Source organism: Drosophila novamexicana, unplaced genomic scaffold, assembly GCF_003285875.2.
Source record: "Drosophila novamexicana strain 15010-1031.04,08,12 unplaced genomic scaffold, DnovRS2.1 tig00000564-arrow-pilon, whole genome shotgun sequence".
NCBI classification, from domain to species: Eukaryota; Metazoa; Arthropoda; class Insecta; order Diptera; family Drosophilidae; genus Drosophila; species Drosophila novamexicana.
In genome coordinates, this window is record NW_020824810.1 from 3,017,997 (window position 1) to 3,030,920 (window position 12,924).

Here is a 12,924-nt window from a genome sequence, read left to right on the forward strand (position 1 = left end):
TTTGTTTACGTTTTGCTGGGTTTCTGGGTCAAAGTTAGGGGTCATTTGGAGTTCATACATTGTTCTAGGCACGCACAGATACTTTCCCATATTGAAGGGTAACTCACAGAAATTGTATTTTTTTTTTGTTTTTTTGTTTTTGTCTCGAACTGCGGTTGAGGCAGCTGAGTGGCTTGTGTTAATACCAATGTTAAATATTTGATTTTGAATTTATCTTATCGCCATATCTTGCACACATTTCGAGAGCTCCAACATATACTCGAAATATACTCGATGATATCACCCGAGAATCAGAACCCCAGATACCAAAACTTTCAGTCATAACTTTTGAATTAGTTCTTAGCACTTACCTGCATTTAGACTGGGCTCGCTTTTTTTTAGCTGTTAATCAAATGGATTTTCATTTTAAATTTAATTGAAAATTTGTGTTTAATTTCAGCTCGTTCGCGTTATGTTCGTCTGGCACTTGTGTCTTATCTCATCCACAAAAAATTCGTCTTTTCTTTAATCAGACTTATTATACACTGAAATAGCAGAAGGCATCGCGTTTATTTGCCTTTAACCTTGCATGATTAGAAAAAAATGCCAACAGCAAACGCAAAATAAGATGTAGACAATGCTTTTCTAGAGTAGTCTACTTTGCAATACCCTGTTAAACGTAAAAATGAAGAGAGATTTGTGGAGTTTGAGTGACCTCTTAAATGACCAAATAATAAAACTTGAATAAAAAGTAAAAGCTTGAAAATACTCTTCTAAAATTATAGGAACATTAAGTAAAGTGGAATATTATTGAGTTGTCTTACTCGAACATTCAGATACTAAGCTAACTTCTCGCTGAGAACACAAATACCCCACTTTATGGCATATTCGGGTGTTGCCATTTCGCATAAACGTTCAAGTTCTATACGTACGCATATCTATGTGCTTTGTTTATCTTATTGTTGATACTTACGAAAAGGCCGAAAATGGCCAAAGACGCCTCACCTGCCCCGGGGCAGGTATACGTCAATTGTATCGGAAGTGTCCAATGGCTGGGCAACAAAACGGGCCTGATAAAAAAAACAGAGCAGAGCAGAGACCTGAATGAATTTCATGGAGAAAATCCAAAAATTTTAATTGCAAATTTGCCCAACCTTGAACAACTGACGTCAGAGCCGCAAACAGATCACAGCAGAAAGTTTGCTGATTTCATATAACTCACAAATGTGTGTGTATATGTTTGCGTAGGTGTGTGTGTGTATGTGTGTGTGTGTGTTTGTAGAGGTTGTCGTCATCAAAAATGATGGTGTATACGTGTATTTGAAATAAAAGAAACTGATCAAGTTGATACGATTAATATTTGCAGCGAGTCTTTGGTTAATAAGTTGTTTAAGTGGCAAAGGGGGAATGCAGAAAGGAAGCTGGTTCAAATCTCAAGCGAGTCTGCTTTCAATTGAATGAATATATATATATTGATAACATCGGAGAGATAGAGTTATAAGCGAAGTGTAAGATAGGTAATTTCAGCTCCTGGGCTACTAAGTTGTCCAAGGGGCAAAGGTGGAAGAAAGAAAGGAAGCTGGTTCAAATCTCAGACAGTTGAACAATTCAATTGAATAATCCAATGATATAGAGAGATATATGAGCTAGAGAGATATATAAGAAGTATAAGACACATGTTGCGCACAGTACTTGATTAAAAAGAAAGGAAGCTGGTTCGAATCTTTAGGCTTCAATTGAATAAATAACATTGATAACATCTGAAAAATAGAGAGACATATGCGAATTAAAGGAGTAAAGTGCTCTCGACTATAACGTTTATTTGTCATTGGCATCGTGTATCGAATGATTGTTTGTCTCAAGATATGTGTTTTTTTTTTTTTTTGTATAAGTATTCGACAGCCATATCGGGCCGGTACTTGCGTAACGCCCAGTGCAAATTGTTTGTACTCAGTCAATAAATATAGTGAGATATAACTAAGAAATGGGATACAATTAATAAACACAAACACAAGCTGAAAATTATTTACTGTTTGCTATTCACAACTAATTAAGTAAATAACTTATTTAAACGTATCGAATTGAATTGCATTCGAAAATAGATGCGAGAGTTGCAAACACTTTGCAGATAAGATAGTTGAAATTCAATTTATTTTTATAAGTTTTTTTTTTGTTTTTGTTTTTTCACCAGTTACCAGTTTTAATAATATATCAAGGTCGGAAAAGTTCCCAAAATTTCTATGTACATATTGATTTAGCTGATTTGGCATTTTCGGTACGATTCCTCGATTAGATAGTCATGATATTTATTAATGCCATTAGCTTAACTTAAATGACAAATACATTTCTTGCTTCCTTCAATTATCGGTAATAATATATGTAATCACAGATAATGTGTTATGCAAGTCAACTTGTTTATTTGCCTTCAAGCACAATTCACAAAGGAACTGGTGCACATTTCAAAGAGCTGCTGCCACCATTTGCTCAAGTATCCGTATCCGTATCCGTATCAAGTAGCCATCCGTATCATTTGCCATTCGCCGTACAACAACTGGGCAGACAGTTAAATGTTTTTTCGCCCGAACACATAGTTTTCACTAAATGCATTTACAGGTATATTCTTGCAGGTTTTGCTTTCAACTTAAATTGATTGTGCTCGCTACTTGGGAAATGAGTTGAGGGTATACCCACTGTATACCCTGTACTCACGCCAAAAGCTGCTCACTTTAGGCAGCAGCTTGAAGTTGCTGTTTCACTTTTTCTCGATATTTATCGTCATCGAGAAATATATCGATAATTTTAAAGAACACTAAGAAAAACATACGCTGTAAATGTCACAATTCTGATAGCCTCATTCCAGTATATATGTTACATTTACAAAACATTCTGCGATTCCATAAGCGAGTGTCAGCTGTCGGTAACATTTTAATGGCAAAAATAACGCTTCTTTCAAAAAAAGACAGCTTAAACACGAACTACTCGAGGCGAATACCTTTATTTTCGAATGTAAAGAATGTAGTTTCCTATGGCAACATATTTCACATTCGCAAAAAAATGTAAGAAATGTTGACAGTGGAGTTACGCTATAATTTGCATAGTCTCTGAGTTCGTTGTGTTTACAGGGTATAAGAAACGACCCAACACAATGCTTACTCAAGCTATCTAAGCACATGACTAACATTCTTCAGCGAGTTGCATTTGCTACTTATTCTATTGACACATTTTAGACAATGCGATTATATTTAATTTCAATCAATATTGATATAGTTACCGATATGATATCGGACTGTCCGCATTATCAATTTAAAGCATATGCCAAAGCCAAAAAGAAAGAGAAACAAAACAACGCGAAACCTAATAAAGAACTTTGGCGTATAAATCATGAATAAAAAAAAAACTCATTTGCCTCGTATATTTGCCATTTTATGCACGCATTCTAAGCTGGGATCTCATTAAGGCTAAGCATTTAGCTCAAGATTAGCTGAACTCGTATATTTGCCAGCTCGATGTGCGTCTAGCTTGCAGTTTTTTTTTTCGCGCTTGTGATTTCCGCATCGGGTAGTTAACCTACATAACGAAAACGAATTTTCATTGACTTGCCCGGTTTTCATTTTCATTTTCATTGGCTGTCTGACTGACTGACTGATTGACTGACTGACTGAGTTACATTGAAGTAGCTGCAGTTAGTCAAATGAGCTGCACTGAACCGGAAACTCACAATTAACCGGCAATCCCCTGCCGACCCAGCACCAGGGCCGTAATCGAAAATATTTTGGATATGGTAAGCGCCAAATTGGAGACATACTCGACGTGCGAGGCGTTCCGCCTCATCGCCAGCCGGACAGGCCTTAGCTTAGGCGTAAGACTTCTTCAATACCTTCTCCCACAAACAAAAAAAAATAAATAAATTTCAAAAAACAACAACAATTAATTTAATTGTCTATACGTGTTGTTCTATAAATGCTTGTTCATATCTTTCACTATGAAATTATGATCCAGCCGCGACGTGATACCCAGTTTAGGGTTTACGTTTTTCGGTTTTTGGGCTTGGGCTTGGTTCCCTTTTTTGGGGCGATTACAGTTACCACGTGTCGCTGTCAGCTGACGGGTTCGGGTTCGGGTTCGTCTTACCAAAATGTCATGTTGATAGCTTGTAAAATTAGTAAGTAAAACAGATAACTGTATTTTCACTTTTGGGTCGCGCCAACTGCGCCCAGTTCTTCGAACGGATTGGGTTCGCTCAAATATTATCTATGCATTATGTTATGTGAAAAAACGTGAGCAATGCGCCAATCATTTGGTCTAGAATTTGCCATTTAATCGGTATCGATATATCTATAAACTATTATTGAAGCAGATGAAATGCTTCTGGCAGTATTTTATATTAATATTAACTGATGAAAACTCTACTGTTTGACATTCATTTATTTGCGTCAATATAAGTATATTAAAACTTGTGATTTTTCTTTTTTTATAAATGTTTATTGTATTGAATCAAAAATATCATACATTTTTATTAAATCAAAGTTTGCTTAGGTGGTATTTTGCCAAGCCTGGTTGAGTTCTCAGGCTTTATGAGTTTTATTTTAAAAAATTTAGGTATATTTTATTATTATGCTCGTAGATACCACTATATATACTTTATGGGATGCAGACAATGCTGGCTTAGATATAACTTTTTAGATCTTTAAAAATGAGTCTTAAGCCGATCGGATAAAAGAAGATGGGGATTTTCCGAAACACCTTCTTGATACATAGTGACATTCTTTATACCGTAAATTTGTGTCATAGTTTTAAGATAAGTGATTAAGCAATCCAGCAAAATAATATACTAATCATGCATTTGATTTATACAATCTTGGCTGAAGCATCTGCAACGAGCCGACTCGTTGAATGCAAATGAAATTTGCAGGTGGTCGCTAATCAACGGGCTTTGTACAAACATCGTTAGCCAAACGCTAGAGCTGCACATGCTAACCAGGCCAAGAGTAAATACAAGAGTCAACAGTTCTGAAGGCAATCAGCAGGACAGGCCACCGAACACTGTGTGTGTCCACATGCTGGATTGGCCTCGCCCCTCTGCACCTGGCCTGGCCGGTTTATCTAGTAGGCGACGCGTAATGAACCTGACTTTACAGTTACATTCAATTGCCATTTAGCTGGGTCAAGGTCAAACGGTTTGTTTAGCCGAAGATCGAGTGCCGCATCTCGCTTTCCTTCAAGCGCTGCGTCTGCGTCTGCGTCTATGAGGGCAGAGACAAGGTGCTTAATGGCTGAACGAAACACTCGGCATGCCAGACACACGCAGCAACAACAACAACTGCGAGTAAGAACACTGCAGTCGGCTAGACCTGGCTGCAAAGTACTCTCTTTGCGGCGTAAGAACTGAACGAGGCACTCTTATACACAATTTAATTCTACTCTTCTTTTGGCATGTATAAATACACTTACACACTTATATTCGTATACTCTCTAGAACGCAAAGGCACTTAAACAGTTAACCGTTATTGTATATCTGCTACTCTTCTTTTGGCTTGTATAAGAGAGTGCTCTTGTTCTCTTATACTCGTCTACTCACTGGAGCGCAAATACACTAAAACAGTTAACCGTTATTTATAACTGACTCTCATATGGTGACAATAATATTCATAATTGCGATTTGTGCAGATAAATACAAAACGCTATACATAACTGTTAAAAACTTAAATGTTTCTACTCACCTTACCTCTGTTCATTCGCAAATGCATAAGTGTATGCATGTCTACATACACACATACTTATATATTTACATACATATATGCATATGTATATGCATGTGCATTTCATACATACTTATGCATGCATGTGTGCATGAATTTACTTGTTTTTTTTTTTTTCTTCGATCATTGCATTACAAGAAGATATTTCACCATTTAATTGCTCGCTTTGAAGCTACAGGAACTATTTTGCACTTTGTTATCACTTCAATCACAAAAATCATCACCAAAAAAGAATAGAAAAGAAAATAAAATAACCGGCAACTCTTAGCGCCATTTTTTGCAAATCGTTGCGGCTTTTTTGGCATCAAGCGCACCTTTATATTTCCACTCATATATACATGCAAATCGCTTCTTTCTACACGCTACAGCGACAGCAATTGGTTTGCACTTAAAATTTTCATTTATTAAACACTTTTTATACAACTATCACATTTTTCATTTAACACCGTTCATTTCACCAACTTTTATAAAAACAGCGCTGCCTGACAATCGAAATCGCTAAAATCGTAAGATAAATTGGCAACTCTTATCGATTTCGCATTAGAAAGTCTATGGCAATCTTATCGATTATCATGTCAAAAAGTATCGATATCTATGCGGATAACAAAACAAATTGAATTTTTGGCTTGTTGGATTAGTTGGACAACTAATAAACCCTTTTAAACGCTTCGAACAGGGTATAACAACAACAAGCAAAGGTGCCCACAGCCCAGTCAATTGGCTGGCTGCTGCATTTGGCGCTGGCATTTGACGAGCCGCGTTCCTTTTTGCTTTGATTTTATTCAAGCAAAACATACGTCCAACATGAAGCCGAGATTTTTCACAAGAAATTATCCATGTGCAGGCGAATAAGGCGAAGACAGGCGCTGGCGCAGGCGCAGCCGCAGAGGCAGAGGCAGGCGCTGGCTCATGTTTTGTCAACTGACGTTCGCGTGACAGCAGCGGCAGCGGCAACATCTGGACATTGCATTGACTTTGACCAGTTACCAATTTTGGCAACCAGACTTTCATTTATTGTTATTCGCCAGTTATTGCTGATTGTTCGCAACAAGGCAAAGGGTATCCCAATGCTGTCCTCGGCTGCTGCTCTCCTCGCCCCGAAATCGAGTCGAGCTCAGCTGAAGAGCTGCCTGCAATTAGTAGCCCATAATAACTATATATACTTTCAATTAAATATAAATAATTGTTCTGTTGCAAAAAACATGCAATAACTCACATGATTACTGAAACAGTTTAAGAAAATTAAAATAAACACGATTTTGGAGAAAAAAAACCCATAAAACTAAAAATTCCGTTTTCCAAATACAGGATCAAAAATTCTTAGGCTGCAGCTGTAAATTATGAATCTGATAAGATATATAGCAAGACTTCTGATGGTTAAATTGGAACACCTCAAAGTAGGCTACAAAAATGATAATTAAAGAAATTAACAATGTGGACCTTTGCCTTAGCCTAAAATATATTGATTACCATATGGCCTACGTTTTCCCTATGATTTGTTTGTCAGCATTTTAAGCATAATACAAATTATTTGTTTTCAATACATATATATATGTTTTCAATTTTTTAAGGCAATATGCATGATTTGGTCTTCCGATAACAATAAGAGCAGCCCTGATAATATTGCTACAGCCTCAACATATAGCATAAGCACATCTCTATGTTATCGATGTATCGATAAGGCAATAAACAGATTCTAGGGGCCGGCGATAACCGCCTGGTGCAATTTCGTGAATTTTTTTTTATAATTTCAACAATTGTTATGGACTTAACGCTAAACGATGGCAGCAAGCCTCAGTCGCCGCCCAATCAGCATCCATTGGTAAGCCCAGAATATGCCCTAACCTTGGCAACGACTGTGACAGTGGACGCTCTTTCCAGGCGGATTACCACTTCAGTCCGGAAGAGCTGAAGGCGTTACGTGAATGCAATCAGGAATCGTTTGTGCAGCGTTCGCTGCCCTTTGGCACTGGCCTTGGGCTGCTGGCCTATTTTGGCGTCAAGAATGGCTACTTGCAGGGCAATGGCAAGTACGGAGCCGTGCCCAAGGTTATAATGGGCGTCATCCTGGGCTATTTTGTGGGCAAATTCAGTTATCAGCAGAAGTGCGCTGAGAAAATAATGCGTTTGCCCAACTCACGGCTGGGCGAACTGCTGCGTCAGCGTCGACAAGGCGGCGGTGTCATTAGCACCATAACGCCGGATGAAAATCTGGGGCGTGCGTTTACCCTGGCGCCATTTACGCCCAGCTCGGCGGATGTGTACACCGATGAGGGCTATCAGCCGTCGCGGAATACGGCACTCAATCTGGACACGGACTCGCGACCGAATCTCTCCGGACTGGATGATATATACAGGCCCACGCTGGACTGTGCGTTTGGAAAGAAATGTATTTTGTTTATATTATATAATTGAATGTTGTTTCTGTTTTGAGCAGCAGCCAGCACATTGGTGGACACGGAACTGCCGCTGGAGCCAGCCAAGCCCGGCGAGAGCTACGAGGACTTGCGCAAAAAGAATCGCGAGGAGTACGCAAAGCATCAGCAAAGCGCCTACTCGAGACCCTACGAGGCGCCCATCCAGCCGCAGCAGCAGCGTCCCGTGGCGCCGTCTCAGGATCAGCTCGCCAGTCCGGGTAGAAAGAACAAATACGGCGATTCCTGGACAGATTAGGAAGAGTTCGTGCTTATAAATGCAATTGTTAGTTTATTCGCTTGCTTAAATACAAAGCGCATATATAAAAGTTAAAAAGATTATATAATATGCATATATGTTTAGAATTTAATTTTCATTTATAATATTCGTATAAGCGCACATTTGTGATGTTGCATCGTGATGTCGTGGATTGGATTGGATCCCAGTTCAAATCGTTCGTCTTTACAACTTGCCCACCTCGTGCAAGTAGGCGCCCAGAAGCTTGGTCTGCAAATGGAACACAATTTATAGTCGAATAGGAAAGAGTATATATATATCTATATATAAAACCTACGCCTTCAATATAGTTGTAGATGTCGATCTTCTCGTTTTGCGAGTGTGCCCCATCATCGCAGGCGCCGACAGGCACCAGGATCACATTCTTGCCGGTGGCCTCCTGCAGGGTCAGTGTAACTGGTATGGAGCCGCCCTCGCGTGTCATATCGGGCTCCACATTGAAGACATGCTTAATGGCACGCTTGGCGGCCTCATAATGCGGATGATTGGGATCCTCGGTCCAGGGTTTGCCAGCGGACAGCATCACCACCTGAGATAAAGAAAAGGAGAACATTAGCTATAACCTAGAGCAGACCCGATGCGTAATTTGTCGCTAGCTAAATATAGTCTTGGATCTTTGGAGTTCCATATTTGCATTCAAATCACCTTCAGCTTGTTGGGCGAGCCACGCTCGGCCCATTTGTCATTGATATACTTGACAACGCACTCCTCGATGTGCTTGGGATCCTGATCGGGCACCAGGCGTATGGAGAACTTGCCGATGACTTTCTTTGGTATGACAGTCTTTGCGCCGGGCTCATAGAAGGCGCCCTCAATGCCATGTATGGAGAGACTGGGATAGCGCCATCTGGCCTGGAGCAGGCGGGTCTTGTTGCCATTGTGCGGCAGGTGTTCGACGCCGACGTCTTTTCTATGAGAGCGAGGCAGATTAAGTAATATAGAGCCTGTAATTTATGATGCCAGCCGAGATTAGATTAGGTAACTAACTTGTACTCGGCCACTTCAAAGTCGATATTCTTGTAGATTTCCTCCTCGTTCGGCAATTGCGGAGCCACCTTAAAAAAAGAAAACAAGAACTTAGCAACAATTGGGCCTCGGGCATGGCTGTGAGCTCCACTCACATCACGATCCACGCCAGGTATCAATATCTTTGTATCCTTGTCCACCAGGGTGCTGAGCAGATAGCAAAGATCGGGCATGGCCTCGTGCACGGTGCCGCCAAAGACGCCGCTGTGCAGATCCTTTGAGGCGCACTCGACCTCCACCTGGAAATAGGCGAGACCACGCAGGCCGTAGGTCAGGCAGGGACGCTTCTTGCCCAGCCAATAGTTGTCCGAGATGCACACATAGTCGACATCGGCAAGGAAATCATTTTTGCGCGCCATCAACAGCTCGTCAAGGCCCTCGCTGCCGCTCTCCTCCATGCCCTCGAACACAAACTTCAGATTCAATGGCAGCGGGATGTTCAGCTTCTGATACGCTTCGATGGCATGAATCCAGCACAGGACGGGTCCCTTATCGTCCGTGGCGCCGCGTCCAAAGAGCTTGCCATCGATTTCGGTCAGCTCGAAGGGATTCGTATCCCAGCCGTCCTCCTTGAGGGCGGGCTGCACATCCAAGTGACCGTAGACAAGCACCGTCTTCTTGCTCTTATCCTTGCCCAGTGTGCCCAGCAGAGCCTTCGGCAGTGGAATCTCCTCGCCCGTTGGCAGCTTTTGTTTGCCCAAATCGACCAGCTCGATTTCGGTGCCCAGCGCCTTCAGCTTATCGGCCGTCCAGTTGACCATGCGGTCAATCTCACCGCGCTTCTCCGGCCACGCGGACACCGATTGGATGGCCACGGCGGTTCTCAGGGTCTCAATATAATCGGCCTTCTTGCTATTCACAAACCTGCAAGCGATAAACTAGATTAGACTTGGGTTTCTATAGATTTTCATGTCGTGTGCAATATGCTGATAATATATTCTCTGGTTAAGCCTGCGGTTAGAAAATGTTGATAATCGTCGTAAGCTGACAATCTTATCAGAAAAAGTCGTACTCATTATAGAAGGCACAGTTGGAAAACTGTGAGAAAAGCTTTCCTATATCATTATTTATATGTATAACACAATAATTATAATTACTTTCTGATTCTTAGATTTTTATTTTAATATACTAATATTAAGCTAGGACACAGGGAATTTATGGATCTTCTGGTAATCTTATCAATCTTATCAGAAAAAGTCTTATTCAATATAGAATTGGAATCTTAATTTTAAAAACCGCCTGAAAATCTTTTAATATATATCTTTATATATATGAAACTATAATTATGATTTTTTTTTCTGATTTTGAGATTTTGATCTAAGATCTAAGTAACTTATAGAGCTCCTTGTAAATCGATCAATTATTAAACATCGTCAAATTTTAAATTTCAATTTATACGATTAAATCTAGAAAATGAAATCATCCAAATCATCATTATGATTATTTTCTGATTCCCAGATTATGATTTTTCTCGGTTTTCTCGGTCGGACTAAGGGAATTTATAGATCTTCTGCTAAATCGAGAGTATGAAAACTTTTATCAAACATAGAATTAAATTCTAAATTCAAATTTATACGATCAAAATAAATTCATTCTTTAAAAAATTGCAATTTAAGAAAAAGAAATTAAAAAATTTACCATTCAGGTTCTTAAAATAAATTTCTTGGAAATGAATAATTTTCAAATATATTAGGAATATATTAAATACACTATATATTCGTTATTATTAAGCAGGATTATGAATTCTTCGCTAGAAACTCGGAGAATTTCCATAAAATGTTAAATTTTTGCAGACCATATTTTTATTTTATTCAAAAAATGAATGTAATTATAAAAATAATGATGATATATAATAACTTAATAGATAACAATATTAAGAGTGACAATAATAAGGATTTTAATAAAGATATGAATCATATTCCAAAGAACCACTCAATTCCTTCCATACCCAGTATATAATAAAGGGAATTTGGTCTTCGGCGTGCCGAACAAAGCTGTCAAATCAGATTTTATCTTGTTGGGACATTTCTGATTGGACAACGCAATCGCAGTCGCATATTCTAGTTAATGCAAAATCGTCCGCGGCACACGAATACGTGCATTTTTTTATGGCTATGCAGCGCGCAAATGTTTCGTGCAATTTATTTAGTTGCAATATTCAAATCAAAATTATGGACGTGCACTTTCATTTTTTGAATTTCTTCGACTTGACGTTTGGCAAAAATGAAAAAAAAAACTCTTATCGGCAACAGTTGCTACGGCCCTTATTATCAAGCATAAAGTACGAGAGTACGACAAAAACCATAAACAAACAGATAAGCAGGATATACATATACACAAGCATATGTGGATGCATGTCTGTATGTATGTATGTATATGCAACCGTGGCATCGTCATCCCACACACACACTCACACATACATATATAGATAGCGGCTTTCCTCATACTTACTCGAATAGCTGTTTCATTTCACTGGATAGCTCCGCCATTTTATCAAGTTTTCTTAGAGTGCAACAATATAAATTATTAACAATTCCTTTAGGCTTAATTGATCTGCACCGGAATTTCAAACGTCTTTCCGTTTCGGCTTCTAAAGTGCGAATGAATAGCGAACGTGTAGTGCGAAAGAAAGAAAACTTACGTACATACATTGTTTGTACGTATGTATGTATATGTACGTAGGCTATACGTTGAGAGAGAGAGAATGAGTAGCCTGCTGAGTGTCAACAAGTTTGGCGAGTAAACAAGTGCATGTCAACTTGCCGGCTTTTTTATTGCATTCCGTAAAAACTAATTTTGAGCTGCGCACAATTATTGTTATTATTTACACTTAAATTGGGCATTTTACTCTTGATAACATTATAAATATAACCATATTATTATAATTTATAATTAAAGGCAACCCTAGCATTATGTCGCTTTACGCGGTATCGATACCTGCGATACTCGTACCATACCTAAGCGATCACAGATCGCCCGACCACCACAACCTATCGTTTATCGGCCGTCATTTGCCGCAGTTAAGATAAAAACGCAAACGCTGCAACAGTCGAGGCATTCGCGAGTTAATTGCATTTAAAATTATGTCACAAAGCTGATAAACGCTTCAATAATCATACACAACAGCAACTGCTAGACGAAAGGAGCGCCAGAGGTGTGTGGGTGTTGCTTGTTTATTAATTAATGTGTCCATATGTGCGTGTACCGTTTTCTGTACATACGTGAGCTGCAGTGCTGTCATCCTTGTGTATGTGTGACGTTTGCATTTGTCAAGTACTGTGTGTTCAGCGTGCAAGCGTCTCTATCAGTAAAGTATTTGTGCTAAAATTTGCATAATTTCTGCGAGCCGATGGTATTTTTTTACTCAAAGGACTTGTCCTTTTTGTGTCAGGCATTTGGGCGACCTCGTTGTTTGCGTTTTGTAAACTCATTATAATAAATTTCAGCG

At 39.3% G+C, this 12,924-nt stretch overlaps 2 protein-coding genes across 2 annotated transcripts; one reads left to right on the top strand and one right to left on the bottom strand.

The window, feature by feature from the left end:
* Window positions 1-7,279: 7,279 nt before the first annotated feature.
* Window positions 7,280-8,427, top strand: LOC115762129 (OCIA domain-containing protein 1). Its single transcript, XM_030704234.1, has 3 exons — window positions 7,280-7,560; window positions 7,620-8,109; window positions 8,176-8,427. Exons 1-3 carry the CDS (start codon window positions 7,501-7,503, stop codon window positions 8,409-8,411), a joined length of 786 nt encoding a protein of 261 aa, XP_030560094.1. The 5' UTR covers window positions 7,280-7,500; the 3' UTR covers window positions 8,412-8,427.
* Window positions 8,428-8,492: 65 nt separating this feature from the next.
* LOC115762128 (cytosolic non-specific dipeptidase) lies at window positions 8,493-12,148 on the bottom strand. Its single transcript, XM_030704233.1, has 6 exons — window positions 11,928-12,148; window positions 9,572-10,340; window positions 9,438-9,505; window positions 9,096-9,360; window positions 8,728-8,979; window positions 8,493-8,660 (listed from the first exon to the last, which is right to left on the bottom strand). The coding sequence occupies exons 1-6, from the start codon at window positions 12,125-12,127 to the stop codon at window positions 8,616-8,618; spliced, it is 1,599 nt and encodes a 532-aa protein (XP_030560093.1). The 5' UTR covers window positions 12,128-12,148; the 3' UTR covers window positions 8,493-8,615.
* Between the last annotated feature and the right edge of the window lie 776 nt (window positions 12,149-12,924).

Coding starts and splice junctions, on each gene's coding strand:
- LOC115762129 (XM_030704234.1), top strand. CDS start 7,501: ATGGACTTAACGCTAAACGATGGCAGCAAGCCTCAGTCGCCGCCCAAT. Junction 7,561..7,619: donor CGCCCAATCAGCATCCATTG/GTAAGCCCAGAA, acceptor CGCTCTTTCCAG/GCGGATTACCACTTCAGTCC. Junction 8,110..8,175: donor ATACAGGCCCACGCTGGACT/GTGCGTTTGGAA, acceptor TGTTTTGAGCAG/CAGCCAGCACATTGGTGGAC.
- LOC115762128 (XM_030704233.1), bottom strand. CDS start 12,127: ATGTATGTACGTAAGTTTTCTTTCTTTCGCACTACACGTTCGCTATTC. Junction 9,506..9,571: donor TACCTGGCGTGGATCGTGAT/GTGAGTGGAGCT, acceptor TCTTTTTTTAAG/GTGGCTCCGCAATTGCCGAA. Junction 8,661..8,727: donor TCTACAACTATATTGAAGGC/GTAGGTTTTATA, acceptor TTCCATTTGCAG/ACCAAGCTTCTGGGCGCCTA.